We start from the raw sequence: 27,795 nt of genomic DNA on the forward strand, positions 1-27,795 counted from the left end.
CTCTAGAGAATATTTATTTCTTTTGTTTTAGCAGTCACTAACCTGGTTGGTTTCAGACTTCCAGTTCTGTGGTGCCTTTTTGTGTGATGGTTTTAATTTTAGTTCAGTTTTCAAAGCCTTTGTAATGCTGCTTTGGGTATGTCCTATCCCTGCAGAGTTCAGGGGTAAGTCTGGGACTGGTGCCATTTATACACACTGTTAGGGGAACCCTCCTTAGCCGTTTCCTCTCCAGTATTCTTCTCACACTCCCTGGCTCCCAGGGGACCTTTTACCTAGCCCTGTGACCAGAAAAATGGGGTTTTTCTAGGAGTTGTAGCTGCCTGTGCTGCCATTGCACAGTTCTGGGTAACTCGGGGTGCCCTCAGGGCAAAGTGGCAGGAGAAAAGAGAAAACAAAATAACCATATCTCCCCCCCGCCCCCGCCCCCTGTGTTCTTCCGACCACTCTGGCCAGAAAGTTGGGGGTTTTTCTGGGGGTTTTCACTGCCTGTGTTGCTGCCATGCAGTTCCCCAACTGGGACTGCCTTCAAGGCCAGGCTGGAAAAGAAAAAAGGGGGTGGTTTCCCTCCATAAGGACATCCCCCAGCAGCCCCTTTCCCTGGTTCTCTGGCCAGAAGGACAAGGTTTCTTTTGCAGTTTTTGCTGCCCTCTCTCCTCTTGTTACTGTTTACATTTGTAGTCCTTAGGTAGTTCTTTGGTTGTTTTGTCCAGAGTTTCTGTAGTAATCATTGTATGATTGAGGCAACACTAGGTTTACTCCATCTGAGCCAGCTCCAAAAGTCCCCATCATTCTTTTTAAAAAGTAAAATATTAATACCCCACTCTGAAAAATTTTTTGAGGTAGCTTAACCATCATAGTAACCGTAAGCTGTCTCCACATTTTCCACATCTGTCTGCACACTGGTGAGCTTAGTCACATCGCTTTCATTTCTGCTACTTTATCTTTTTCTCCACCCCCTCTTTCTTTATTGTAGATCCAACCAGCTTTTCTCCCAACTTCAAGAAAGGAGTTTGTGTACATGTTTACTACAACCTATAGTTTAGCTCTTCTGTGGACCTTATAATTATAATTAACAGATATTTTTTCAGAGCTCAATATATCATGTTAACTGAGTGCTCTGGCACTTTAATAAGCATTATTAAATACTAATTAATGTAAAGAGGAACCTCTCATACTTTTCTCTAATTATAGCTCTAAAATCACTGGAATTAGATCAGCATTCGTGTGAGAAGACTGTCTCTACAGAAACAGGTTTTAAGAATGTAGTCTATTGAGGACTGCAGTGCTTGTTTACTGTGGGGCTAAATTTGAAACCACCATAATTCTTTGGAACATGAGAATTGGTATATTGAGAAAGGCAGGCTATGGGGTCAAAGACCTAAATAGAAACCTGAAGCCTATATTATTCATAATTGTTAGGATAGTCCTAACTGTTATTTGGAGTGGTTCAATATAGATTATTTCACTAAATTTCTCCATGAATGCCACATATCAGATTTTTTAGAGAAGTACAGTTATCTTATGGTTTTGTCATTTTGCTCTACATTTAAATAAAAGGAGAGGGTTAAATCTGTTATATTTAACTAACTCTTGGCCTGTCATTCATTAATAAAAATGGAGCTCTTTAAAACTCTTACACTTTATCCTCAGGATTCTGAAATATGGATGATCATGGAATGATATCTATCTCTTCTACTTCTTATTTTGTCTGCTAAAATGTCTGATCTCTGCTTTTTTCCCCTGCCCCTTCCCCTCCCTTCCCCCAACATTGTTTATTACTCACTATTGTTTCTGACTGATATTCAGATCAATTATATAACAAAAGATGTTTAAAAATGAATCTCCCAAATTCCATTTAATATATAACTATGTTCCTGAACATTTAGTGAGCACTTAGCATATACCAGCTATTGTGTGGAGCCCTTCGCATTTATTGTCTAATCATCACAACAGCCATCTGAGGTGGGTACTGTTTTACAGATGAGGACATGAAGCCACAAAGAGGTGGAATGACATGTCCAAGATACTCAGCTAGTAAGTGTCACAATCAGGATTTGAACACAGGCAATCTTACTCTGAAACCTATACTTTTTTTTTAAGCTTAAGTTTCCCCACAAGGAGAATTTTATTGACAGCACTAGTTTATTTTCCTCTTAAGAGCCCAGTTGCAGCCAAATGAAGTGAACATACCTCAAAATTTTATTGTCTTCATAATATAACAAAATATGAAGCTTAGAACTGGATCACTTGTCCTTTTCTCTTCGTATCTCCTCCCAGTTCATACTGCTTGCATCTCTTAATAGCCAGTATTCTCTTAGATCTGCAGTTGGGCTCAACACATTCAACCCTCAGCACAATCTTCTTTGGAGTTTTAGCCTTTTTCCAGAAAATCCACTTAGTCTGCCCACCATAGCCACTCTTCCTGTCATAACTTTGCTTTCCCTGGGTGTAAAGAGCATCTTTGCCTTTCTTGTACTGTGTCACTTTGTGGGGTTGGTACTTACAGAAACTTTCTTACAGAAAGTCTGGTGGGTTTTGGGACCATTCACCATGTTTGTGAGAGTACTGTCAGCATGGGAAAAAAAAATGAAGCCTACGTTCTTTTTTTTAAAGGTTTTTATTTTTTGACAGAGACAGCGAGAGAGGGAACACAAGCAGGGGGAGTGGGAGAGGGAGAAGCAGGCCCCCCGCGGAGCAGGGAGCCCGATGCAGGGCTCGATCCCAGGACCCTGGCATCATGACCTGAGCCGAAGGCAGACGCTCAACAACTGAGCCACCCAGGTGCCCCTGAAGCCTGCATTCTTAATCATAGTCTGCTGCATGGTGTACATCATAAGGAATTTAAAATCACCATTGTAGTGTTTATCTGCTGAAGAAATATATATTTTTTTTAAGTAGTGGAGCCCAACACAGGGCTTAAACTCATGACCCTGAGAGCAAGACCTGAGCTGAGATCAAGAGTCAGGCACTTAACTGACTGAGCCACCCAAGTGCCCCTGAAGAAATCTTATAATAGATTTTTTTCTTCTTAGGGGTGCCTGGGTGGATCCATCAGTTAATGGTCGGACTCTTGATTTCGGCTCAGGTCATCATCTCAGGGTTGTGGGATCAAGCCTGCATCAGATTCTGTGCCCAGTGGGGAATCTACTTGAGACTCTCTCTCCCTCCCTCTCTGTCCCTTCTCCCCCCACCCGCGCCCCCTGCATATGCCCGTGCGCACTCTCTCTCTCTCTCAAATAATTAAATATATCTTTGAAAAAAAAGAAAAACAGGGCACCGTCCATTAAGTGTCCGACTCTTGGTATTGGCTCAGGTCACGATCTCATGGGTTGAGGGCATCAAGCCCAGAGTTGAGCTGGAGTCTGCCTCCACTGGGCTCAGTAGGGCGTCTGCTTAAAGATTCTCTTCTTTTGCCCCTACCCCTGCTCACATGCCTGTGCACATTCTCTCTCTCTCTTTCTCAAATAAATAAATGAATCTTTAAAAAATAAATTTTTAAAAAAATTTTAAAAAGTATACTTTGATCAAAGATTCATTAATTAACATCCCTTTAAAATGTCAGCTTTATGGGTGCCTGGGTGGCCCAGTCAGTTAAGCATCTGCCTTCAGCCCAGGTCATGATCACAGGGTCCTGGGATGGAGCTCCATGTTGGGCTCCCTGCTCAGCGGGAAGTCCGCTTGGCCCTCTGCCCCTCCCCCTGCTCGTGCTCTCTCCCTCCCTCTCTCAAATAAATAAAAAAAATCTTAAATAAAATGCCAGCTTTATACATTTGACTGTGATCAGGTTTTTCTCTTTTACATGAGAAACAGAATGCATCATCATTAAGTAGAAGCTATTCTGCCCTTCTTACTGAAAGTACATGTTATGTGTAATGAACTATTTGTCTTTGTCAGAAAAAAAAATACTTAATAGAGAGCTGTAAAAGTCGTAAGGTATGAGTAGAAGTTAAGAAATTAAAAACAATCAACAAAGGCCAAAAATATAAAAATTAAAACTGGAGATCACTTAAAAAAAAAAGCCAGATTACCTGAAAATTTGTTTCTTTTATAGAAGCACATGTTAATCTGAAGGAGGAGCTTCAACAAATGTCTTCAAAGGGTAAATTGATTCTCTTACCTTTAATGTAATGTATGTCTGTGACAAAGGACAGCTACTTACCATACTGATGGAACTTACTAGAAAGATTTCTATGTAAATATCTAGGCAAAGAAGCAAGCCCATATGATTTGCTGAACACTCTCTTAGTGGCATGAGAAATATATGTCTGATGTACAATATCCAGTGATAACACCATTGGTTTTTGTACTTTGCAGCAGGGAGTGTGACGTGGAATATGTCTTGGCTAATGAATTACCAACCAGTGTCCTGAGTAGTCAGATATAATAAGCTGAAAGCTTGTTCATGAATGAGTAACATATGTATACAGCTTAATATATTTGAATTTTATAGCTGGTTTTTGAGATCCCAGTTTTTGCTAGTTTCAGTTTCATGTCCAGAGTAGAAGGAAAGATGTGTATATTAATATTCAATATCTGGATTCCATTACTAATTTGTGTATGTACTGTTAAGGTGATGATTGCTCACTTTAAAAAGGGTTTATGTTTTTTGGTTAATGATTGCAAATAAAACCAAAGCTTACCATTGTGTATATTCCAGTAAGTATTTCATGTTTTTATATAAAGTTAAATTCCACTTAATGATAAGCATTCAGATCTTTTATGAGAAGCCTTAGTCAACAGCACACTTACTTCAAGCAATATTTATTAAATGTTGCTGACATATTACTTATTTGCCAAAATTTTACATCAAAATAAGTATTAACCCCTTCAAAATTGTAGTTCATAAAATTAAGTACTTATAGAAGTGATTGCTGAAAAAATGTTGGAAATTGTTCTTTAATTTACCTCCAGAGTGTGCAGCACATTTAGATGAATATCATCAGTAGCAGCAGGATTTTCCTTGAAAGTAGTCTTGGTTTTGGGAAATATAAAATTTGTTTGATGCCAGTCTGCATAATAAGATAGCTCATCAGTTTATTCAATACTATTTTATATCAAAAGCAGGTGATACTATAAAGTAATGACAATTTTATTATGATTCATAAACTTGACTCTTAAGCAGTACCAAAAGAAAAGTTCCAAAATTATTTAAAGAAAGCACTGTTGGCACCTTACTCCTGTCGGAATGGCTAGAATCAAAAAGACAATCAAAAGACAGTGTTGGCAAGGTTGCAGAGAAAGGGAAGCCCTCATGCACTGTTGGTAGGGATGTAAATTGGTGCAGCCACTGTGGAAAACAGTATGGAGGTTCCTCAAAAAATTAAAAATAGAAATACTGTATGATCTGGTAATTCCATTATTGAGTATTGACCTAAAGAAAACAAAAGGCTAATTCAGAAAGATATATGTACCCCTGTGTTTATTGCAGCATTATTTACAATAGCCAAGATATGGAAGCTACCCAAGGGTCTATCGATAGATGAATGGATAAAGAAGATGTTGTGTGTGCGTGTGTGTGTATATATATACGCTCAGCCATAGAAAAGAATGAGATCTTACCATTTGCAACAACATGGCTGGATCTGAAGGATATTATACTAAGTGAAATACATCAGACAGAGAAAGACAAATACAATGTGATTTCACTTATATGTAGAATCTAAAAACAAACAAAAAAACCAGACTCTTGAGGCGCCTGGGTGGCTCAGTCAGTTAAGCGTTGGACTCTTGGTTTTGGCTCAGGTCGTGATCTCAGGGTCATGAGACGGAGCCCCTCGTCGGCTCCGAGCTCAGCGTGGAGTCTGCTTGAGATTCTCTCCTTCCCTCTGCCCCTTCCCCTGCTCTCTCTCTCTCTCTTTAAGATAAAGAAATAAATCTTAAGGGAAAAAACAAAACAAAAAACCAGACTCTTAAATGCAGAGAACAAACTGGTGGTTGCCAGAGGGAAGGTGCCTGGGGTGATGAGTGAAATAGGTGAAGGGGGTTTAGAGGTACAAGCTTCCAGTTATAAAATAAGTAAGTCACAGAGATGAAAAGTGTGGCATAGGGAGTTTAGTGAATAATATTTTAATAATGTATGATGACAGATGGTAACTATACTTACTGCGGTCAGTACTAAGTAATATAAAAAATTGTTGGATCAATATGTTATACATCTGAAACTAATATAACATTGTATATTAATTATATTCAGTCTTTTTTAAAAAAGCTTTGTTGGGATAAGATATGGAAGGATCTTATACTCATCTACATTTTAAAATTCTGATATCTGAGCCACCTGGGTGGCTCAATCGATTAAGAGTCTGCCTTCAGCTCAGGTCATGATCCCAGGGTCCTGGGATCAAACCCTGCATTGGGCTCCCTGCTCAGCAGAGAGAGAGAGCCTGCTTCTCCCACTCCCTCTGCTACTCCTTCTGCTTGTGTGCGCGCTCTCTCTCTCTCTTTCTATATCTGTCAAATAAATAAAATCTTTAAAAAAAAAAAATTCTGATATAGTTATATCTCATAAAGTAAAATGATGTTGACCATCCTTTGAAAGTTGTAATTAGGCTTAATGTTTAGTTTTAGTGCTATGGACATCCCAAAAGTAATTGCCTTTAAAAATTATTATGGCACTGTTCATAAATAATAGCATGACTAACACCCTTTAATAGCTCATGTGTGTTAACCCATGCTCTTACCTAAACTCTTAGCCTAACCTGTCACCTAATTTAGTATATATATGTTACCTATTGAATTTATAAAAAAGCATGTATATAATTATCTTAAAAGAAGACTAAAAGATTATAATTTATTCCCATTAAAAAAAAATCTTTTTGTTAGGGTGCCTGGGTGGCTCAGTTGGTTAGGTGTCTGACTCTTGATTTTGGCTCAGGTCGTGATCTCAGGGTCCTGAGATCGAGCCCCACGTTGCGCTCTGCACTTGGTATGGAGCCTGCTTAAGAGTCTCTCTCCCTCTCTCTCCGCCCCTCCCCCCCCACTCGCACACACACTCTCTCAAAAAAACCCACTTTTTGTCTAGAAAATAATTAATTGCCATAACTTTTGAAATGAAATGCTGCATTAAAAAATTATAGAAGTGAAGGACATTTTTTGCCTTCAACATTTATTTGTTGAGTATTAGCTAGATTTCTGGCCTTCTATTGATTTTTAGCAGTTCAGAGATCTAAGATATAGCCCCAGCCTTCAAGAATTCACAGCCAGTGGAAAATGAATAACAATCAGTGACGGCAGGGGTTGGTTTACGTTTTCTGTAAAGGGCCAGATAGCAAATATTTTAGGCTTTGTGGGCCATATGGTTTCTTTTGCAATTATTCAACCCTGGTGTCATAGCATGAAAGCAGCCATAGATAATCTGTGAACAAATGAGCGTGGCTATGCTCCAATGCAATTTTTATTTACAAAAATAGGCACCAGCCCTGTACTGTAATTTGCTGATGTCTGAATTATGGTATAGTGAGGTGTAAGACGTATGGTAGAAAGACACCCAGTGTGGTGTGTTTGATAGGAGAAGAGGACACAGAAATCTCAAGGAAGAGGGGACTTCCAAGCTGAGTCTCGAGAGACAAGGTGTTATCCAGGAGAAGCAGCATGGAGGGCCCATGGATTCATTAACTCATGCAAAGTATTGGCAGAGGGAGAGATGGGAGCCCAGGTAAGTGTTAAGTGGGTACCTTATGAAAATGTAAGCATTCAGATCCTCGCCAATAGCATCTTTCTAAGTAGTATTGGAAATTGTAGCTACCAGAATTCTGTGATTTACTTCACATGGGTAGCTTCTTTTCTTTTCTTTTTTTTTTTTTTTAAGATTTTATTTTTAAGTAACCTCTACACCCAACGTGGGGCTTGAACCTACAACCCTGAGATCAAGAGTTGCACAGTCCACTGACTGAGCCAGCCAGACGCCCCACATGGGCAGCTTCTTAACATCTATAAATATGAAGAATTAAATCATGGTTATATATATTAAAATGGAAGCAGACCCAAAATTGCCTTGTCTTTAGAGAAAATAAGATGTTTTAGTTCATTTATTTCACATTTTTGAGACCATGCTAAACTAGTCCCCCAGCTCACAAAGAAGACCTACTTGAAAAAATGATGGGTGCAACCATCTCAGTATTGGATACCAGAGTACTACATTTTGAATTTATTAATTTTTATCAAAATATTGCATACAGTAGTATACATATAGGAAAATACACATATTGGCAGGGTACAAATGATTTTCACAAACTAAATACAGTCATGTTACCACGAGGCTACATTTTAATTGTCCAACATTACTAATTCAAGATTCTTGGACTGCTTTTCAAACTTAATTATTTTTCTTTTTTTTTTTTTAATTTTTATTCATTTGACAGAGAGAGACAGCAAGAGAGGGAACACAAGCAGGGGGAGCGGGAGAGGGAGAAGCAGGCTTCCCGTGGAGCAGGGAGCCTGATGCAAGGCTCGATCCCAGGACCCTGGGATCATGACCTGAGCCGAAGGCAGATGCTTAACGACTGAGCCACCCAGGTGCCCCAGACTTAATTATTTTTCATCTCTGAGCTTTCAGTCAGTTCTTTGGCTTAACGTCCTTACTGCTAACAATTTATTTTGTGTAAGGAACCGAGTGGGCACCTACAACCTGCCAACTTTTTTCTCCTAGGCTTGTTTAGTGTTTAGCTCTCTTTCGTTGACCACTGCAGCCCAGGCTTCTAATTTCCAGAAAATGCCCCTTATTCCAAAATCATCCATTTCTCCTCTGAGTCTCTCCACCTCCAGTAATGCTTTCAAACTGAAGGTAGCAACTCAGTGGGTCTTCAAATAAATTTAGTGAGTTGGACTTGTGACCAATATTTAAAAAGAGCCTGGTGGAGGGACAAAAAAAGAGGGAAAGAGAAAGAAATGGAAGAGTGCGTTGTAAGTATTATAAGCTTCACTGTTTTGTGAAACGTTGCATTTAGTTTTTCATTTATATAAAATTTATTTTTTACTATAGGTCATGGTCTTAAAAGTTTAAAAAACATCATAAATCTCGTTTCAGTAATTTAAAAATACTTAACATTAACGTCAGACTAACTGTGATAGTCATAGACCTTGTTTAAATCAATAAAATGGAAATGTATTGGCTGAAGGAAGTCTTTTCTATCTCTTGGAGGAACACTCCATCTCATTTTAAGATGCCAGTGTGACTCAGAGATGTTACAGGAAAAGAGTTACAGGCAGGTATCTCTCATGAATGTACACACAACAGTCCTTTACCAAATGTAGCAAACTGAATCCAGCAGTATAGACAAAGGATAACATGTCTTGACCAATTGGAGTTTATGCCAGGAATGCAAAGTAGGGGTTGGAGTAATATTAAAAAACCAGTTTAATTCATTATATTAATCGAATAAAGTAGAAAAACTTTGATCATCCTTAACAGGTACAGAAAAGCATTTGGGAAAATTAAACTCTCCTTCATTAAAAAAAAATTACAGCAAACTAGGAAAGAACTTCCTTACTGAGAAAGGGCGTATTCAAAAACCCTATGGCTAAGACACCTATAACATTCAGAACAAAGCAAGGCCATCTCCTCTCAACCACTGGTATTTAACATTGTATTTGGGGTCCTAGCCAGCTTCTAGCCTGCAGGAAGGCCAGAAAAAGAAACAAAAGGCATAAAGATCGGAAAGAAGTAAAACTGTTTGCAGATAATGTGATCGAGTATGTTAAATGGTTAAAATTTTAAAGCCTCATATTATCAAATGTTGATAATGGTATAGAGCAACTAGTACTCTCATACACTGCTGTTGGGTGTGTAAGATGGTACAATCACTGTGGAAAACAGGTTTTTTTTATAGCTAAACCTTACACAGAAAGATTTGTACCTGAATGCTCGTAGCAGCTTTATATATAATAGACCAAAATTGGAAATAACCCCAATGTCCGTCAGTGGGTGAATGGGTAAACAAATTGTGATATGTCTATGCAATAGAACATTAGTCAGCAAAAAAGAGGAACAAACAACTGATAAATGCAAAGCATAGATAAATCTCAAAACATTGCTATAAGCAAAAGAATCCTTACACAAAAGTGTTACATATTATATGATTCCATTTATATAAAATCCTAGAACAGGAAAAAAAAAAAAGAATCTTTCCGGGGACAAGAAGCACATCAGCCCCTGCTTGGGACCAGGAGTGATGTATTGACTTCAGAGGAGCATAAGAGAACTTTTCTGGGATTTTAAAATGTTCTGTATCTTGTCCTTGGTGATAGTTACTAGAATTTTTGCACTGTGAAAACTCATTGTGTCTTATTGTATGTAAATTATACCTCAATAAAGTAGATTTTTTTTTTAAAGAGATTTAGACATTTAATTTAAAAACAAGTAGACGAAATCACTGTTAGAAAAAAAAGAACTCTACAGATTAAAAAATTCCTTTGGGATGATGAACAAATTCTGGAGATAGATGAAGGTGATGGTTGCAGAACAGTGTGAATGCACTTAATGCTATAGAACTCTACACTTAAAAATGGTTAAAATGGTAAGTAAATTTTATGTATATTTTATCACATTTAAAAAAAAAGGTTAAGAAAAAGAAAATGGCTATGAAAACAAACCAAAAAAATCTTTCAGGAATTAGAAGAATGTATAGGGTTTTTTTTGTTTGTTTTTTGTTTTTTTAATTTTCACATGGCATGTGATTTGTGCCCCTCAAAAATATCTTTTAAAGGATTAAGGCAGGGTGTAAAATATTACAAGCTTGTGTAATTTCTTTGATCAAAGGTAAAAATGCTTAATCTAATTATAAATGAGAAATGTCTAATATGTTGGCCTCTCTTCATTAAACACAGCAAAGATCAGGATTCTGGCCTTGAAGCATTTATGCTTTGAGTGTCATATAAACTAGAAGTATTACTTGGCCAAGTGTCACTTCCTGTAATTCAGAATATCCCAGCAATTGTATTTTTAGAACTGAATTTAGATGGAAAGCTGTGTCTCTTAAACTGCTCTGCCCTTTTAGTTTCTAGTTAGTGATTGCCTCCTGATATATTTTTTTAAGATTTTATTTATTCATTTGAGAGAGAGAGAGAGCACGAGCAGGGGGAAGAGGCAGAGGGAGAGGGAGAAGCAAGATTCCCCACTGAGCTGGGAGCTGGACTCAGGATCGATCCCAGGACCCTGAGATCATGACCTAAGCTGAAGGCAGACGCTTAACTATCTGAGCCACCCAGGTGCCCCCCTCCTGATATTTTTTAAGCTAAAAGGTTTACACTCAGTTTGCTCTTTATTTGCAATTTCTAAATCAACGTAGGTCTAAAACTAGATGAATTTGGTTAAAATTATTTTCATTACTTACTGTTCTTCATTTGCCTATCTTCATCAGAGTAAAACTTACTGTAGTTTCTTGATGATATTGGCACGAATTTCTCAGCCAGAAAGGAGGATCTGAGGATGATACTGCTTGGGAATATGACCGCTTTCTTGCTTGGTGATTTGCTTCCACTTCCAGGTTTTGAGAATAATAGGCAGTTAAAAGATCCGCATGCCAGGTGCCTGGGTGGCACTGTCAATTAAGAGTCTGCCTTCAGCTCAGGTCATGATCCCAGGGTCCTGGGATGGAGCCCCACATCAGGCTCCCTGCCCAGCGGGGAGACTGCTTCCCCCTCCTCTCCTCCCTCTGCCTGCTGCTCCCCCTGCTTGTGCTCTCTCTCTGTCAAATAAGTAAAATCTTAAAAAAAAAAAAAAAAAATCTGCATGCCAAAAGGAGTTTATGATTGGCTGGATTGTAATATAGGAAGTAGATGTCTTTGCAGAGCTTGAAATACAGAAGAATGGGAGCATCTATGTGAAAATGTTTCAAGGAGGAAAACATTTTCTCTTTACGGTTCATTCTGCTCTAGGTAAACACCACCAAGTGAGTGAAACACAGAATGTGATTGCATCAGACAAAGCAGCAGAAATACCAGTTGCCCATGAACATGAGCACAACCATGACCACACACAGCTGCACGCCTATATTGGTGTTTCCCTCGTGCTGGGCTTCGTTTTCATGTTGCTGGTAGACCAGATTGGCAGCTCCCATGTGCATTCTACTGATGGTAAGTGGCTCCAAGGCTTTCTGGGCAGTGCAATAAATTTACAGTTTAGAAAGTCACAGATGATTGAATAATTCAGCATATATCAATAGCCTTCTTTAGTGCCAAAAACTCTTGTCTTTCTTGGGTTCTAGTGAACATTTTATTCAGTTGGGGGAGCTGGTGAGTTGTGACATGTGGCACAAGAGAGTGCTTATTGGGTTATTACCATGCTTACCTTAAAGCTGTCTCATTTGGTTGAGAGTCTGGGGCAGAAATTCTTAACCTTTTTTGTGCCGTGGAGCCCTTAGGCATTCTGAAGCCTGTGGACCTTTTATTGGAATCATGTTTTTAAATATGCAAACCGTAACGCATAGGATTACAGAGAATACCCAATTATATTGAAATATAGTTCCAAAACATTAAAAACAAATATATGATATAGTAATATATGTCTTCTTTATTGATGCATTAATTAACCAGATAATATATTTAAATAATATGCAAGGTGGAGTTAAATTTTATTTTTTAGGACAGCAGCATGACAGCTTTTGTTGCTTAGCTTGGCTAAAAACATTAAATTGTGAGACAAGCTTCAACAAGGCAGCAGAGTGTCAAGTTGAACATCCAGTTGATTTGGTTATTTGTTTTGATGGTTACTAGTATAGAAATTCCTGCTTCACAAAGATATTTTCTTACAGATACACTTAAACACATTCATAGCTTGCTTTCCAAGGAGAAATACACTTCTTCAACTACAACTACAATTCTCCAAGACTTAAAATTTAACTCTAGGCATAGTAACTTTTTAAAAATTTTTTTAAAAATTGGTTATTTATTTTTTTAAAGTAAACTCTACCCCCAGCATGGGGCTCGAACCCATGACCCCAAGATCAAGAATCACAGACATCTGTGATGTCTACTAAGCCAAGCCAGGCACCCCCAGATATAGTAACTTTTTTTTTTTTATGTTATGTTAATCGCCATACATTACATCATTAGTTTTTGATGTAGTGTTCCATGATTCATTGTTTGCATATAACACCCAGTGCTCCATGCAGAACGTGCCTTCTTTAATACCCAGCACCAGGCTAACCCATCCTCCCACCCACCTCCCCTCTAGAACTCTCAGTTTGTTTTTCAGAGTCCATAGTAGATATAGTAACTTTTTTGTCTTAAGATCAACGAATTCATTAGGAAACAGGACAGGTGAACATAGGGGATGGGAAGAAAAAAATAAGATAAAAACAGAGAGGGAGGCAAACCATAAGAAACTCTGTAACTATACGAAACAAACTGAGGTTTGCCGGAGGGGAGGTGGTGGGGGGCTGGGGTAATTGGGTGATGGGCATTAAGGAAGGCACGCGATGTAATGAGCACTGGGTGTTATATACAACTGATGAATCACTAAATTCTACCCCTGAAACTAATAATACACTATATGTTAACTAAATTGAATTTAAATAAAAAATTTTTTTAAAAAAGATCAATGAATTCATCTTTGGCTGAGTCAACATCTTGATATGGTTTATATTAAAAAAAGATTCTGATCCATGATACAACTTTAATGCCACCATGATAGAATAAATTTGGAAGAGTTACATCAAACTCCTAGGGTTTGGTGATAGAGGGGTTTATAGATACCTGTTTTCAAGTACACTGACAGAGACCTTTGCAGATAGGAGCTGCTGGAGAGCAGCATAGATGTCTTGGTCCCAGTGAGAGATCCCGTGACTTTTGCTGTTAGCGGCTGAATGACGGTAGGTGCAGAGGTGCCTGGTAGTTGCCCAACTTCGTCACATGAGCATCTACAGACAAGAAGACTGTAATCCTGCAGTGTGGTGGCAGTTTATACACCCTTAATTTAAAGCAGTGATGAGTGAAAGCAGTGATATGAAGATGTCTACAACTGTAAAATAACCTGAAATTATCTGATTACTTCTGGCAATAAAGTATAGGTAGTGCCAATATTTGTAGTTTATGGTCTGTATTCATAATCAAAGGAAATGATGGATTTCATTTAGAGGTTAGTAAAAATTAAAATGTGCTTTTTTCCAAGTTAGGGTCACAGGCGCCCCCTGCATTCCACCTGTGTTCTTCTACATGGATCCCAGGTTAAGAATGCCTGGCCTACAAAAAAAATCTGTGGAAAAGCAGGCAAAAGACATGAACAGATAGTTCATAAAAAGATAATTAAAATGGTCCTTAAACATATGAAAAGATGTTCAATTTCACTTAGGAATGCAAATCAAAAGTCTGCCGAGATGCCATTTCTCACCTGTCAGGCAAAAATTCAAAAGCTTGACAATATACTTTGTTATCAAAGCTACAGTGAAACACACCCTCATCTATTGCTGTGGGAATACAAAATTGTATGGCCCCTGCAGAGGGGAATTTGGCCATATCAAACAAGACTACATTTATATTTATCCTCCAACCCCAAAGTCACACTTCTGGGAGTTTATTCCGATAATGCAGCTCCAATATGAAAACACACATGCACAAGATTATTCAGTGCAGCATTATTTATCATTGTAAAACCACTTTTAAATGTCCAGTCATGGAAATTGGTTGAATGAAGTGTGATGTGTGCATATTAATGGAGTTCTAGGTAGCTGTGAAAAAGAATGAGGAATCAGATCTCTGTGAATTGATAGGGAGAGATTTCTAGGAGCTATTTTTGGTGGGGGGGGTGCCGGAAAAGCCGAAATGTAAATTAATATCTATCATAGACTACATTTTGTGTAAGGAACTGGGGGAATAAAACACATATGTGTACTTATTTTTACAGAAAGGAAACATGAAACCTCACGTAGGCAACAGAATTACCCATGAGAGGTAGGGGCAGGGTAGGATGGGGTAGAAGAGTTTCAGAGGGCATGGCACTTCCCTGGGCATGCCTCTTTGATATAGTTTTGACTTTTGGAAGCATGCTGCTATTTCCCATATTCAAAAAATGAAATCAACAAGGATAGGGGAAGTTAACTGCAGCAGATGAACTGTAATTCAAATGAATAACACAATCACACTGAAGGGGATTTAAAAACTCAAGTGACATATGAATGTAGTATTTGACTATATATTTTTAGTTTTGGATGGAGCTGGGGGAGAAGCATAAACAATTATCAAACTCTTTTTAGTAGGCTTTGCTTTTTGTGATGGCACAGGTGAAAACAATTCTGAAACTGTTTTAGGTGTATTGTGCAGGTGTTACTGTCATTTGAGTAAGTGTGTTGCTGTTGGTGGAAGCAGAGTTCTCACTGTGGAAGAGGGGACGTACAAATATGGAATGGGGGAAGGCAAGAAAGAACCTCTATAGGGATGGACTGGAATTGGAGCTATTGGACTCATGATTTCTAAAATGTATATGTGTATATGTGTGTATATGTGTACATATATACGTGTGTGTTTATGTATACATGTATGTATGTCCTAGCTCTGTCTGCAGAGAGGGCCTAGAAGTAAAGACACCCACTAGCAATGAGCATACCAGGGCTCTTCAGAGAAATGGCTGATTCCAGGACAGGGGCAGGGTAAGTACAAAATCAGCTTGGAACATCTAGTGCTCAAAAAAAAAAAAAAGTAGGAAGGAAGGAAGGAAGAAAATGGAAACTTGTCACAGAGTATAGAACCAGCTTGAAGGGGTTCCCGCTGGCCAGATCTAAGACAGTTTGAGCACCAAATAATTATGAACAGTAATGAAGCAAAAACCATTGAGAAAATGGGAAGCGCTGAGCACATCCACGTGAGAGAGGAGGAGGAGGAAGAGGAAGAGGAAGAGGAGGGAGAACACTTGCTTCCGGTGGGTTGCTAAATGTCGACTTGTAAGGGTGGAAAGAGTGCAGGCAGGAGAAAATCTTTTTGCAAGCTTCATGGTAAAAATTGGCGCAGGCCAGAATCAACGAATGTTAAATCTAGGGGGTAAATTTTTATTTGTTTATTAGTTGCAAGGAAAAAAGAGTAATGAAATGAAGAAATCCATAGTACTTTGACCAGATGATCAAGCTTAGTGTCATCGGCGTCTGTTTTCAGTGTGGGCAAATAAGTGCCTATCAGACCAGCCTCCTCACAGATAACTATGAACTCCGGGCAAATTTTTAAAAACCACTACCTAAAGACACAAGAGATGGACCTAAAGCAGGAAAATTCTGGAGGAATAGGGTAAGTTTCTGTGTTTACTGCTTTTAAAAAGCAGTCAGTGCCCAGTTGGGGTAGCTAAAACTGTTAGAAAACACGGTCTGTCTGGCCTAAGGAACTAGAGGTCACGGTAACTACAGACACTGGAAAGTGAGGGGAGAGTCTTAGAAAGGAGAGAGACAGAGAAACACAGCCCCAGATTTTATGTATAAACTCGACCCAAGTCTGGCTGAGCCCTGAACCATTCTTTTGTGGGCAGACTCAGCTAAAGATGAAAGAACTGAACTGGGATTTGAGCAGCTGCCCAAAAAAGAGACTTGGCAGTTTAAGCCAAACCAAGTGACTTCAGGCAAAACACAAAATGGACACTCTTTGGAGGCATATAATAGAATCCAGAGTATCCACAAGATAACATTCACAATGTCCAGGATATAATCCAAAATTCACTCTACTAGCAAGCAGCAGATAGACGTACATTCTGTGCCTCTCGACGTGACATCCTGAGAAGCAGCACCTGTGTAGTATTCCATTTGAGGATGCATAATCTAAGGCCGCATCAGACAAACCCAAAAGGAAGGGATCTTTTTTTTTTTTTTAAGATTTTATTTATTTGACAGCACAAGCAGGGGGAGCAGGAGAGGGAGAAGCAGGCTCCTCATTGAGCAGGGAGCCCGACGTGGGGCTCCATCCCAGGACCCTGGGATCATGACCTGAGCCACCCAGGCACACCGGAAGGGATCATTCTATTAAAAAACAAGAAGGGCTCAGGAAGGGGCATGTATTCTTCAAATCAGTGTCTTAAAAGTCAAAGGCAGAGAAAATGCTCCAGATTAAAAGGGACTAAAGAGATACAACTAAGTGCATATTTGATCCCAGACTGGACCCTTCCTGGGAGGGAAAAATGCTCTGAAAGACTTTCCTGCAGTTAACAAAATTAGAACATGCAAGAGAAATTAGAAAAAAAGTATCAATATTAAATTTACTGAAGTTGATCAGTGTAAGAAAATATCCTTTCTCTTAGGAAATACCCTTTGAAATATCTGGGGAAAAAGAGTTATGATGTATGCAACTTACTTTGAAATGGTACAGGGAAAAAAATTGTGTGTGTGTGTGTGTGTGTGTGTGTGTGTGTGGTGTGGATACAGAAAGAACATGAGCACAAATAATGAAGCAAATGGGGCAAAATGTTAGGCAGTAGGTCATTCTGAGAAACGAGTAGGGAGTGTTTTTTGAACATTCTTAAAACTTTTCTGAAGATTTGAAAGATTATTTCAAATTATTATTTCAAAAATTATTTGAAAGATTTGAAATTATTTCCAAATAAAAGGTTTTTTTTTCAAAATTCATTGAACTTAATTAGCCTTTTTAGTCCAAAGATACTTTTTGCTTTGTTAATCTCCTTGCATATACTATTTCTTTTCAGTATTTTTCCATACACTTTTTCTTTTTTAATGGTCTTACATGTATTGGGAAATTGATTTAGGAGTAAATAGTTTTATTTGTGTGCTTTTACCAAATAGCAAATGAGAAGCACCCTCTGGTGGGATGGTGTCTGATTCCAACTGCATTACATAGTTGCTCACAGTGGCCTTTATGACATTTTTGTGATTCTTATCAGTTTCAATTTTAAATGCATTTAAAGGCCCATTAGTGCCCTATAATCCTATACAAAGAATTAAAAATAGCATGTGTTCCTTTATTCTTCCTCCTGTTTCATCTCTGAAGTCATTGTTTTTGCTCACTTTTAATCTGGCTTTACCTATTATCTACAGGGTTTTATATATTATTAAGTATCAGTAAAAATTGATTTATTAAATTTATGCTGAAGTACAGTCTTTTCCTATAGATTTATAAAAACTGTGTTTTAATTTTAAAGCCTCTAATTTTTATTTAAGTTGCTATTTATAACTAGACCACAAGACTCTATAAAGAAAAGTCAAAACAAGGTTGTCACACAGTATAATATGATATTCTTCACAGTTGGGGGCGACATTGAAACATTTGTTGTCTCTGACTAGTTAGGGACTTTAGCTTCCCTTCCTTATAGTGTTTTAATTAGAAGATAATTTTATTTATTTTTACTAAAAAGATAACATGTTACTTTACTTGTATATGTTTTTTCCACTATAAATCATTCCTTCTGTGCACTGGTTTCCCCCAGAAGATTAAATCCCTTGGAATCTATTTGGCTAATGTCCATCTGTCATTTCATCTGGCATTTTGATGTCCCCATCTTTTAATTTTTATGTTGTTTGGACATTATTTACTTGCTTGTATATTTTCTATTATAGCAGAAACATTCATGTAATACAGAGAAGTATTTTTTTCCCCTCTCCAATAAGGATTGTTTAAACAGCTATTGGGTTTCTAGTGCTGTGCTACATTCTGTAAGACGTGAAAAAGAAATGGAAAGAAGTGGAAAATTCACTTTTGTGTAGTTTACAGTCAGTCTGGGGATATAAGACCTATTTGAGTGAAAACAGTTGTATATATCTCAGGTGTGATCTAGGACAAGCTTTGAAGTAGCATGTGGAGTCTGTGCACATAGAGCTCTTGGTTTCTAGGCAAGGGAACCTTTTGAGCTGGAATTAATCTTTGATTCTTTCTTGAGGGAAGTGGTCCTAGAATTAGACTTTGAACAGTGGCTAGGTTTCAGATTGATGAGCTTAGAAGTTACAAAGTTCATGCCGAGAATTAAGGCTGAGAGATTTGGGGAAAGGACAATGAGAAGGTTTTGTTAGAAGATGTTAAAGAAACTGGTTTAACTGGATTGAATAGTGAGAAATAAGATGATAAAGAGCTTAAGATTGATAAATTGATAAAGAGCTTAAGAACCCACTTAATAGAGCAGTTTGGACTGAATCTGAAGAGCAGCAGATAACTGGCGTTTCGGAAGAGTGGGGTGATTCAGAGATGAATCCGACAAGGATGTGTAAGATGAGTTAGATTAGGGAGAAGTGAGAGCAGGGGGAAACCAGCTGGGAGCCTATTGCTCATTCAGGTTCAGGTGGATGCAAATTTAGGTTAGGATGGTGGCAATAAAATAGAGAAGGGCAAACATGACAGACATTTTGGTGCTCAAATAAAGATAAAGTTGCAGGAGGCTGGGGAAGAGGGGCAGGTAGGCAGTGACGACGAGATTGGTCTGCAGAGAAGTGCTGAGAGGCCACAGAGCACTTTCCAGTGAGAGCTCCAGGGTTAAGAGGTGTGAGGCAGTTGAAGCAGTTGGGGGTTACATATTGTCTGTTCAGGGAAGGCTGGAGCAAATGAAGAGTTCCTTTCTGCCCCCTCTTTCAGGACAGGGGAAACTTCTAAGTGTTTAAAGCCAAAGAGAAAAGATAGTCATGGGGAAAATATAATCTACTTTAAGAGCTTTCAAAGAATTCTTCCACCTCCAGGTCAGTGTTCTAGCAGTTTCTGTTTCACATTGCTTCGTGGCTGACTTGCTTATTTTTACTTCAGATCCAGAAACAGCAAGGCCCAGCAATTCCAAAATCACCACCACACTGGGTCTGGTCGTCCATGCTGCAGGTAGGGTTGGATGGCAGTGAGACCCCTTTGTCTTCTGTCCCAGCGTGGGAGGCTTAGTGCGTACATCCCAGGGACTGTCCCCATGAACTGCGGAGAGGGTTGCTTCATGAAGTCCTCCAACACAAGCACAAGCCCGGGCGTACTCAAGTGTCAGGGATTTGCAAGCTAAGAACAATTTTTTATTTTTTTAGTGGAGGAAAATATTTTGTGGCACATGAAAGTTACATGCAATTCAAATTCCAGCGCCTGTAAATAAAGTTTTTTGGAACACAGCCATGCCCACTTATTTACATATCATCTGTGGCTGCCTTTGCAAAGCCTGAAATATTTCGTGTCTGGCCCTTTAAGAAAAAATGTGCTGACCTCTGCCCTAAAGCCTCATCTGGAAAAGAGCCTTGACATTGTCCTGAAGAGCCCTGTTGCTCAGTATAAACCCAAAGTGCCCGTTGAGGCAGAGGCGGGCTGTAGAATGCCAAAGGCGCAGCATCGCTGACTGGGCATGCCTTAGAGTCCTAACCGAAGACCAGTCCCAGCAGTACGAGTCTGTGACTGACAAAGGCATGTGGGAGATGGCACACTGTCACCTGGACCTTTCGGTAGAACATGTTTATCTGACAAAAGTTCATCCATTCAGCCAATATTTACTTCTTGTGTATAAGTCATCTATGTAGAGTTGGAGTGTCTTTATTTTGTGTTTTTTCATCTACAAGACACAGAGATGCTTACTTTGCAATCTTTGCAATTTCTGTTATAACAGCTGACATATTGAATATTTGGGGCCAGGTGCTAAGCTGTTTACGTATGTTATCTCATTTAACCCTCATGAAAATCCTAAGAATACATATTTCCTTGACCCCATTTTAGAGATGAGAAGGCTAAGGTTCAGAAAAGTTAAGGAACCTTCCCAGAGTCAGATGCAGCTCTCCCTGCCTCTAAAGCCCACACACGAAACTATTACACTATTGTTGTTGTTGTTGTTGTTGTTATAGTATTTTATATTTTATTTTTTCCAAATTTAGCGGATGGTGTGGCCTTAGGAGCAGCAGCCTCTACTTCACAGACTAGCGTCCAGTTAATTGTGTTTGTGGCAATAATGCTACATAAGGTAAGCAGAATTTTAGTGGAAGATTTAATATTGAATATGTTCATAATTAAAATTTCTCTTTGGTCATTGGTATTTTTTTGGAATGGGAAGATTTTTTTAGTTTTTATAATTGACATTCATTTGAGATAGCTGACCAGCTCTGTTCATAGCTAGGATTTTTTGCTACTATTTTTTTAAACTTTCACTTGAAGGGACTTTTTTAATGGTCATACACACAAACTCTTAAATTCTCTACAGATTTCTATATTTTAAAGTAATTTTTGTTCATAAATGTTTTTGTTTTTCTTATACTCTTTTCTTGATTGTCTTTTCCTACTATCTAAGAAACACACACACACACACAAGTAGGATATTTTCTTAGCTTAGAACATTAATTCCTAAAAGGCAGAACTCAGTCTTGGTACCATGCCTGTTTTTTTTTGTGTGTGAGAATTCAATCAAATGACATGTGCTTCATAATATAGAAGCGATCCATACTTTAATTAGGAATACTTTTTCTTTTCCAGGCACCAGCTGCTTTTGGGCTGGTTTCCTTCCTAATGCATGCTGGCCTAGAACGGAATCGAATCAGAAAACACTTACTGGTCTTTGCACTGGCAGCCCCAGTTATGTCCATGGTGACATACTTAGGACTAAGTAAGGTAAGTCTGATCATTCCTAGCTTATCTAGACAAGTATCTAATTCTTTTGTGATTTACCAGAACCTGTGGTCTTTTATGTTGATTTTTGCAATTAAGTTACTCCCTCAAACAAAGATGAAATTACAAGTAAAAGCCAGTACAGGGTAAACATCTTAATTCCAAGGCATTCTCTTCATAAATTTAGAGCATTTTCCTATTCATTCAATTTCAAAATTTCTTCCCCATCAGTTCTGAAAACATTTGCACAGATATATGATCTTTAAAATAGCATAACTCAGGCCTAACCAAACACACTAATTTTGTTTGACAGATATATAATAAGTCACAACAGTACATATTTAATGTTTAAGCAGGCGCATGAAGAGTGAGGGACAAGCAAACAGCAGTTTTGAGGAGAATAGGGGATGAGCAGAGATGTCTGTATTCTCATATCACCAAATACTAAATATCCAGTTCTTTATCATTGCACTGAACATAACGTCAGACCTGAAGTAACATGTGTCCCTTGTCAGTTCCGAGCCTGGGCATTCTTCCCTGTTGTTCCAGGTGGACCTTTCCCTGCCGTCTAGTTCTGTCCCCTGGGGCTGTAGGTCTTAACAACCCTCCCTGTAGTACTTCAGTGTCAACTGACTGGCCACCGGAGAAAAATCTTAGAACCAAACTGACTCAGGGCTAGTTCATGGGAACTGCTTTCCCCCATACTCTCCCTGAGGGTCATTGATTCTTCTGAGTGTCATTCCATTCATAGTTGATACAGTAAAACTTGTATTAAAAGGAACATATGAGAAATGAGGTGGTTAAAACACGATTAAGTTCCTGTTAATCCGGTTTGTTGATCTGGATTGCTAACAAATGAGGTATTATAAAAACCCTCTTTGATCATTCGAAGACTCTTTTCTTCTTCCAGTCAACAAGCAATATATAGTTCCTTTTTAAGTATTACCCTATTTATCACTTCATTGATCAGTGCAAGTCTTTAGAACTTCTGACAGGAAGGTATAATTCTGGAGGCATGGGGTTACATGTTGCATTATGGCGTGTTCTCTTCTTAAAAATTTAATTGATTGTCATAGTCCATAGGTCCACTTTTTTTTTTTTATTTAAAGATTTTATTTATTTATTTGACAGAGAGACAGGAGAGAGGGAACACAAGCAGGGGGAGTGGGAGAGGGAGAAGCAGGCTTCCCGCTGAGCATGGAGCCCGATGCGGGGCTCGATCCCAGGACCCTGGGATCATGACCTGAGCTGAAGGCAGCCGCTTAACCGACTGAGCCACCCAGGTGCCCCAATAGGTCCACTTTTTTAATAGAAAAAGTTGAAATTAATTGTGTCAAGATTAGCTTATAAGATGTTTCTGCCTCTGTGAGGGCAGGTACTGCATCTCGATTCCCACTGTATCTCAAGCACCAGCCTAGAGCCTGGTGTATAGGGATGTTTGTTAAATGTTAGTAGAATAAATGAATGTATGAAATTTAATACTTGCATTAATAATGCCGTTGATTCCATTGTAAGAATAATACATGCCAGACCTGTTCAACCAGACTTGAAGTTTGTTTGAAAAAGCAATTGTGTACGTCATCAATAGTCTTAAATTTGGAAGCTTCTCATCAATAACAAAATTGCTCTGATCTCAAGATGTCCCCAGTGTCCCATATCGGACCAGTTGTGAACACTGTTTTTTTTTTTTTAATCAGGACTTCTTCCTGACCCTGAATTTTACTTGTCTTAATTTTTCTTCTTTCTCTCTCTCTCTCCCTCTCTCTCTCTCTCTCTCTCTTCATTCACAGAGCAGTAAAGAAGCCCTTTCAGAGGTCAATGCCACTGGAGTGGCCATGCTTTTCTCTGCCGGGACATTTCTTTATGTTGCCACAGTACATGTCCTCCCTGAGGTGGGCGGAATGGGGCACAGCCACAGATCCGACCCCACTGGCGGGAGGGGCCTCAGCCGCCTGGAGGTGGCCGCCCTGGTTCTGGGTTGCCTCATCCCGCTCATCCTGTCAGTAGGACACCAGCATTAAAGGTCGGATTCGGGCCTCAGGCCACAGCTGTTCGCCATCCCGTGAGAACAGCCAGCACGTGACAGCTGCTCACTTCCTCAGTCTCTTGTCTCACCTTGCCCCATCTCCACCTGTGTTCCTAGAGTCCGGAGGGAGGTGAGATTAAAAGCTGGAGTAATGGAAAGCTTTTAGAGTAGAAACAACACACTGCGACTGGATAGAGACATTCCGTTGTGTTGTTTTTTTAAAAGGCCCTTGGCATTTTGAGTTTTGATGTTTCTCTTAACCCTATGCTCAGGGAAGATGGAATTTCATTTTAAGGAAAAGTGGAGAACTTCATACTCACAATGAAAAAGTAATTATGAAAGTATAGTGTTCTGTAATTAAGCTGGATCTCTGTCTTAGTTTAGAGGCTCTGCCACTTACTTTATCCATTGATTTTTAACATGGTTCTCACCGTGTAAGACTGGTGCTTTAGCGTCTGTGCCACATGCCTTGATAAAGGTCATAATGCCCACTGTCTTAGATGCTAAAGACAATTGTAGTTTATTTGGGGCAAGAGTCAGGAAAATGACAGCAAGGCACATGAAAAGCTGACTTTTTACTCGAGAGCTGTCCGTTGAAAAGAGGATGTCTAGAGAGACTCAACACCTCCTTTCGCGTCTGCCTCTGCCTCTTTAAAGAGAGCCCGCTGTTCCATCAGTGGAGCAACAGAGATGGACTAGCATCGAAGGAGGCCACTAGTATTTCTTCTCAAGTTCTCCTTTGTAGAATACCTGCCTCCAATGCAAAGGAGCCAAGTTCTGGTAGGTTCAGGCCCACTCAGGCTTTCCTTCAAAAACAGTCAGATCCCAAAGTGTCTTTTGAAATGAAGGGATGTTAATTTCAAGTAAATTTGGATAGTAACTGACGTTTTTGTCATAATCTTTTTAAAAGTAAGATAACCAAAACCCTGTGTTGTCCCTTTTTTTCTTTTTACGTATTTATCTTAGCAGACTAGCAGTCCCTCTGGCAAAATACTTGGTGTCCTTTGGAGAGTGCTAGGTCAGCGTCACATAAGCACCTGTAGCAGTGAAGAGAGTCAAGATGTAGGACAAGTGGGAAGTGTTTGCCTCTTGATTTAAAGCTTATTGAAATCATGTCTCTTGTCTCTTCATCTTTTCCATGCTTTCCTCCTGACCTCCCCCCCCAGCCCCTCCTCCCTATCTATAATTTGCTGCTTACTGCGGGTGGCGATGTTGGTATCTGTGTGAATTGAATTCTCATCAGGACAACCACTTCTTGAACTGTGATGATGAAGATAACATTGTCTCTGTTCTTTATTCCCTTCAATGAAGTTACCTTTGTGTCAAATGCAACTTTGTTAACCCCTTAAAATATCACTTCCTCATATGTGAGATGACACAATCACTAATATTCTGGTCATTTAAACAGTTGAGATAGTAAAAGTGTTTAACAAACTGGGATGATTTTTCCGTATTTGCCAAATCCCTGTAAACTTTGTGTTATCAACTAAGTGTATAATAGTATGTTATTAATTTATTTTGATCTTCTGTACCATTTCAAAACACATTATATAAAGAGGGAACCAAGATTATGTTCTTCAGGGCAGTGGGTTTAGGAGTTCGTAAAATGTCTTATATGACGTATATGCCAGCATGCCTGTAATTTCTTTATTTCCTTCCTGGATTTGTCACTGGGTCAGCAGCTATGGAAACAGAACTTGCGAGCCCTCTGCCGGCCGTAGACCAAAGTAGCATAAATAGGATAGGGTTTTGTATAGTGGCTGGCAACCATTGCATACGATGTTAAAACCAACAGAAGGCACAGTCTGGAAAGTCTGAGTGACTTTCCTGATAACAACTCTGACTTATGGGAGTCATGGGGCTTCGTCTGGCCCTTCGAGATGTCATGGTTGCCTTGATTCTCCCTGGAAATTTACTTTGTTAATAAATAGTACATCTTAGTGTCTGGTTTGGTTTGGGTAGCAGCACTTTCTATCATACTGTTGCGTGCAATGATGAGAAATTCGTTCTGCTGGCCAAAGCCTCTTTCAGCAGTGCTTTGCCATCATTAAAAGTTTGGCTAGAATATCTTGCTTGGTAGGGGGGGCCTTGAACTCTGGCAAGGACTGAACCATCAAACTTCCAAATTTGCGTTCCCCTCTGGACCTTGCGTTAACAAGCAGACCTTGCAAGGCCTACCAGCTTTTGGGAGCTGCGGGCTTTCCCAGATTTTAAAGCTGCTGCCTCAGGAGCTACTCATTTCTCTCCTGGTCAGCAGGCAGAAATAGCCATACTAACCTTAGAGGGCTCAAACGCACCTCTAGGCAGCAGGGGACCGAGCAGCATGGCAGACGCTTTCTTCACTGGGGAGGAACTTGCTCGTGCTGGGCAGTGTCCCAGAAGGGGCCACAGCGGTGGTCACTTACTGGCACATTTCAGTTCTGTTTTCCTCTTGTGTTCACTGCCTCCTTAGATGTAGATGCCTTAATGCTCTCATGCATTTGGAAACATTGGCAATACTTAAGTTGCTGCCGTGATCACAGATGGAATTATTGGCTACCAAAGAGATGCACCTGATGATGAAGAGTACAGCCCTTCCTTCCTCATAACCAAAGTTAGTCTTCATTGCAATTTGACTCCATTTCCTTGGTAGGGACAGATTTCTTCAGATTCCGAATGCACTCTTAAATGGCAAATGAAGGTGGAAAACGCTACTGGCCCATTCCCCTCCCTTGTTTTCCAGCGAGTTGCGTATCAGTCCCCATTTCCCCGAAGCAGCGCTGTTCTAGGGCTGGCTGCTTTCCTGTGCATGCTGTTGCCAGATTTTTTTAGGCAGAGGCTCTGCACTGGAGTGTAGAGAGTTGGAAACAGTTCCATCAACAGAGGCTACGTGTTCTCTCTTCCCCCTGTCACCTTTCTATCACCTATTCAAAACAGTTGAGTCAGCCCTGTTCTTGTATTTTGAATCATTAGAGAAAGGACAGAGGTGGTCGTTTTGAGGGGTCAGTTCTTTGCACAGAGGAGACGATGAAATTGTTTTTTACCAGCCTACTTCTAAGTGTCACTGCCTGGTTTTTCTCTTTTTCAAGGATTAGAACTAGAAGGACACACCAGCATTGGAGTATTATGCCCCTCAGACCCATGGTAACTAGATACTAAACAGGGGAGCTGTCTACCAACAGCCCAGACCTCCAGAAAATTTCTTGCCTACAGGGCCTCTGGGCCCCTTGAGAGACTGAGAATATTGACCAGATTCTTCCCAAACTGCTGCAGTGGAAGGTGATCTACAGGAGAACCATCCTTCCATTAGAAAATTTCTACTCAAAACAGAATGATCCCAAGAGCACTGTTGGGGATGCTGTGAAAATAAAACCAATGATGGAGACCCCCCCCCCGCTTTGTACCTGAGACATCTAGATTAACCCCAGGAGACTTGAGGGGAATTTGTGACTTGTAGGAAAAGACTAGACAACCATTGGGAATTCTCTAGATATGCTCATCCGAACGCAAGGAAATTGGCTTTGATCTTTTTTCTGATAGCATCTTCTAGCAAGTTGGAAGTCTCATGGGATAAAACTGCAGTTCCCCTGGTTCAGTAGTCCAAACAGTGATTTTAAATGTCCCCTTTTCTGGATCCTTTGTAAACATGAAATCATTCCATGGATGGCTGCCTTATAATTTTGTCTCTTTCCACGTTAATTGTGAATGGTTAAACAATTTTTTTTGCTGTTTTCTGATTTGTTTTATGATATTAAATTTTTATTAGCGGATACCTTATGTGAATGGCTCATTACTTAATCTCTTGGCAGTTTGCTTTTCTGTTTGACGACTAGACTTGACCCACATTTGAACATCAGCAAAGGTAATGAAAAGCTTTCAAGGGCAGGGGAAAGATGTGCTCACTATATGCAAATCTTTTAGGGAAGGAGGGAAGCAAAGGAGGAAGGGAGATGAAGGACACAATACACCACGTGTCCCAAAAGATACTAATTCATTGACTTTTATTTTGCTTTGCCATTGGTGTTAAGAAATATTTATGAAGGTAGTGTACTCCAGAAAAGAGAAGCAAGCAATAGACCCCGATCACAGTGGTTCAGTCAAAGGGCAGAGTTGCTCTAGGAGTATATAGAGGCTGTGAATACCTGACCCTAGAAATAGAGATTTTAATAGAAGTGCAGTTTGTAAATTTGTTTCTAACTCCTGTAAGTTAGGGCAGCATCCTACAGTGTAGTTTTATAATGTCAGAAATAAGCGACCTTGTGTCCCATCGCTGTGTCTAAAACGCCCTTCCGCAGCCCCCTTGCCTCCTTCCAGCCTTGATCTAAAGTCTC

The 27,795-nt window shown here is 39.5% G+C and overlaps 1 protein-coding gene and 1 pseudogene across 3 annotated transcripts in view; one reads left to right on the forward strand and one right to left on the reverse strand.

Annotated features, from left to right (window-relative positions):
- SLC39A9 (solute carrier family 39 member 9) overlaps positions 1–27,254 on the forward strand; it is a 53,221-nt gene extending 25,967 nt beyond the window's left edge. For 2 of the 3 annotated variants that reach the window (XM_032405407.1, XM_032405409.1), the window contains exons 3-8: positions 4,052–4,099; positions 11,875–12,072; positions 19,648–19,716; positions 20,736–20,821; positions 21,328–21,462; positions 23,250–27,254. In XM_032405407.1, coding sequence (XP_032261298.1) covers positions 4,052–4,099; positions 11,875–12,072; positions 19,648–19,716; positions 20,736–20,821; positions 21,328–21,462; positions 23,250–23,480 — 767 coding nt within the window. In that variant the 3' untranslated portion in view covers positions 23,481–27,254. The remainder of the gene's footprint in view (positions 1–4,051; positions 4,100–11,874; positions 12,073–19,647; positions 19,717–20,735; positions 20,822–21,327; positions 21,463–23,249) is intronic. The other variant, XM_032405408.1, reaches the window with a different exon arrangement.
- On the reverse strand, positions 528–2,627 carry LOC116633101 (annotated as a pseudogene).
- Positions 27,255–27,795: the final 541 nt, after the last annotated feature.

Source organism: Phoca vitulina, unplaced genomic scaffold, assembly GCF_004348235.1.
Source record: "Phoca vitulina isolate PV1807 unplaced genomic scaffold, GSC_HSeal_1.0 scaffold7, whole genome shotgun sequence".
NCBI lineage: Eukaryota > Metazoa > Chordata > Mammalia > Carnivora > Phocidae > Phoca > Phoca vitulina.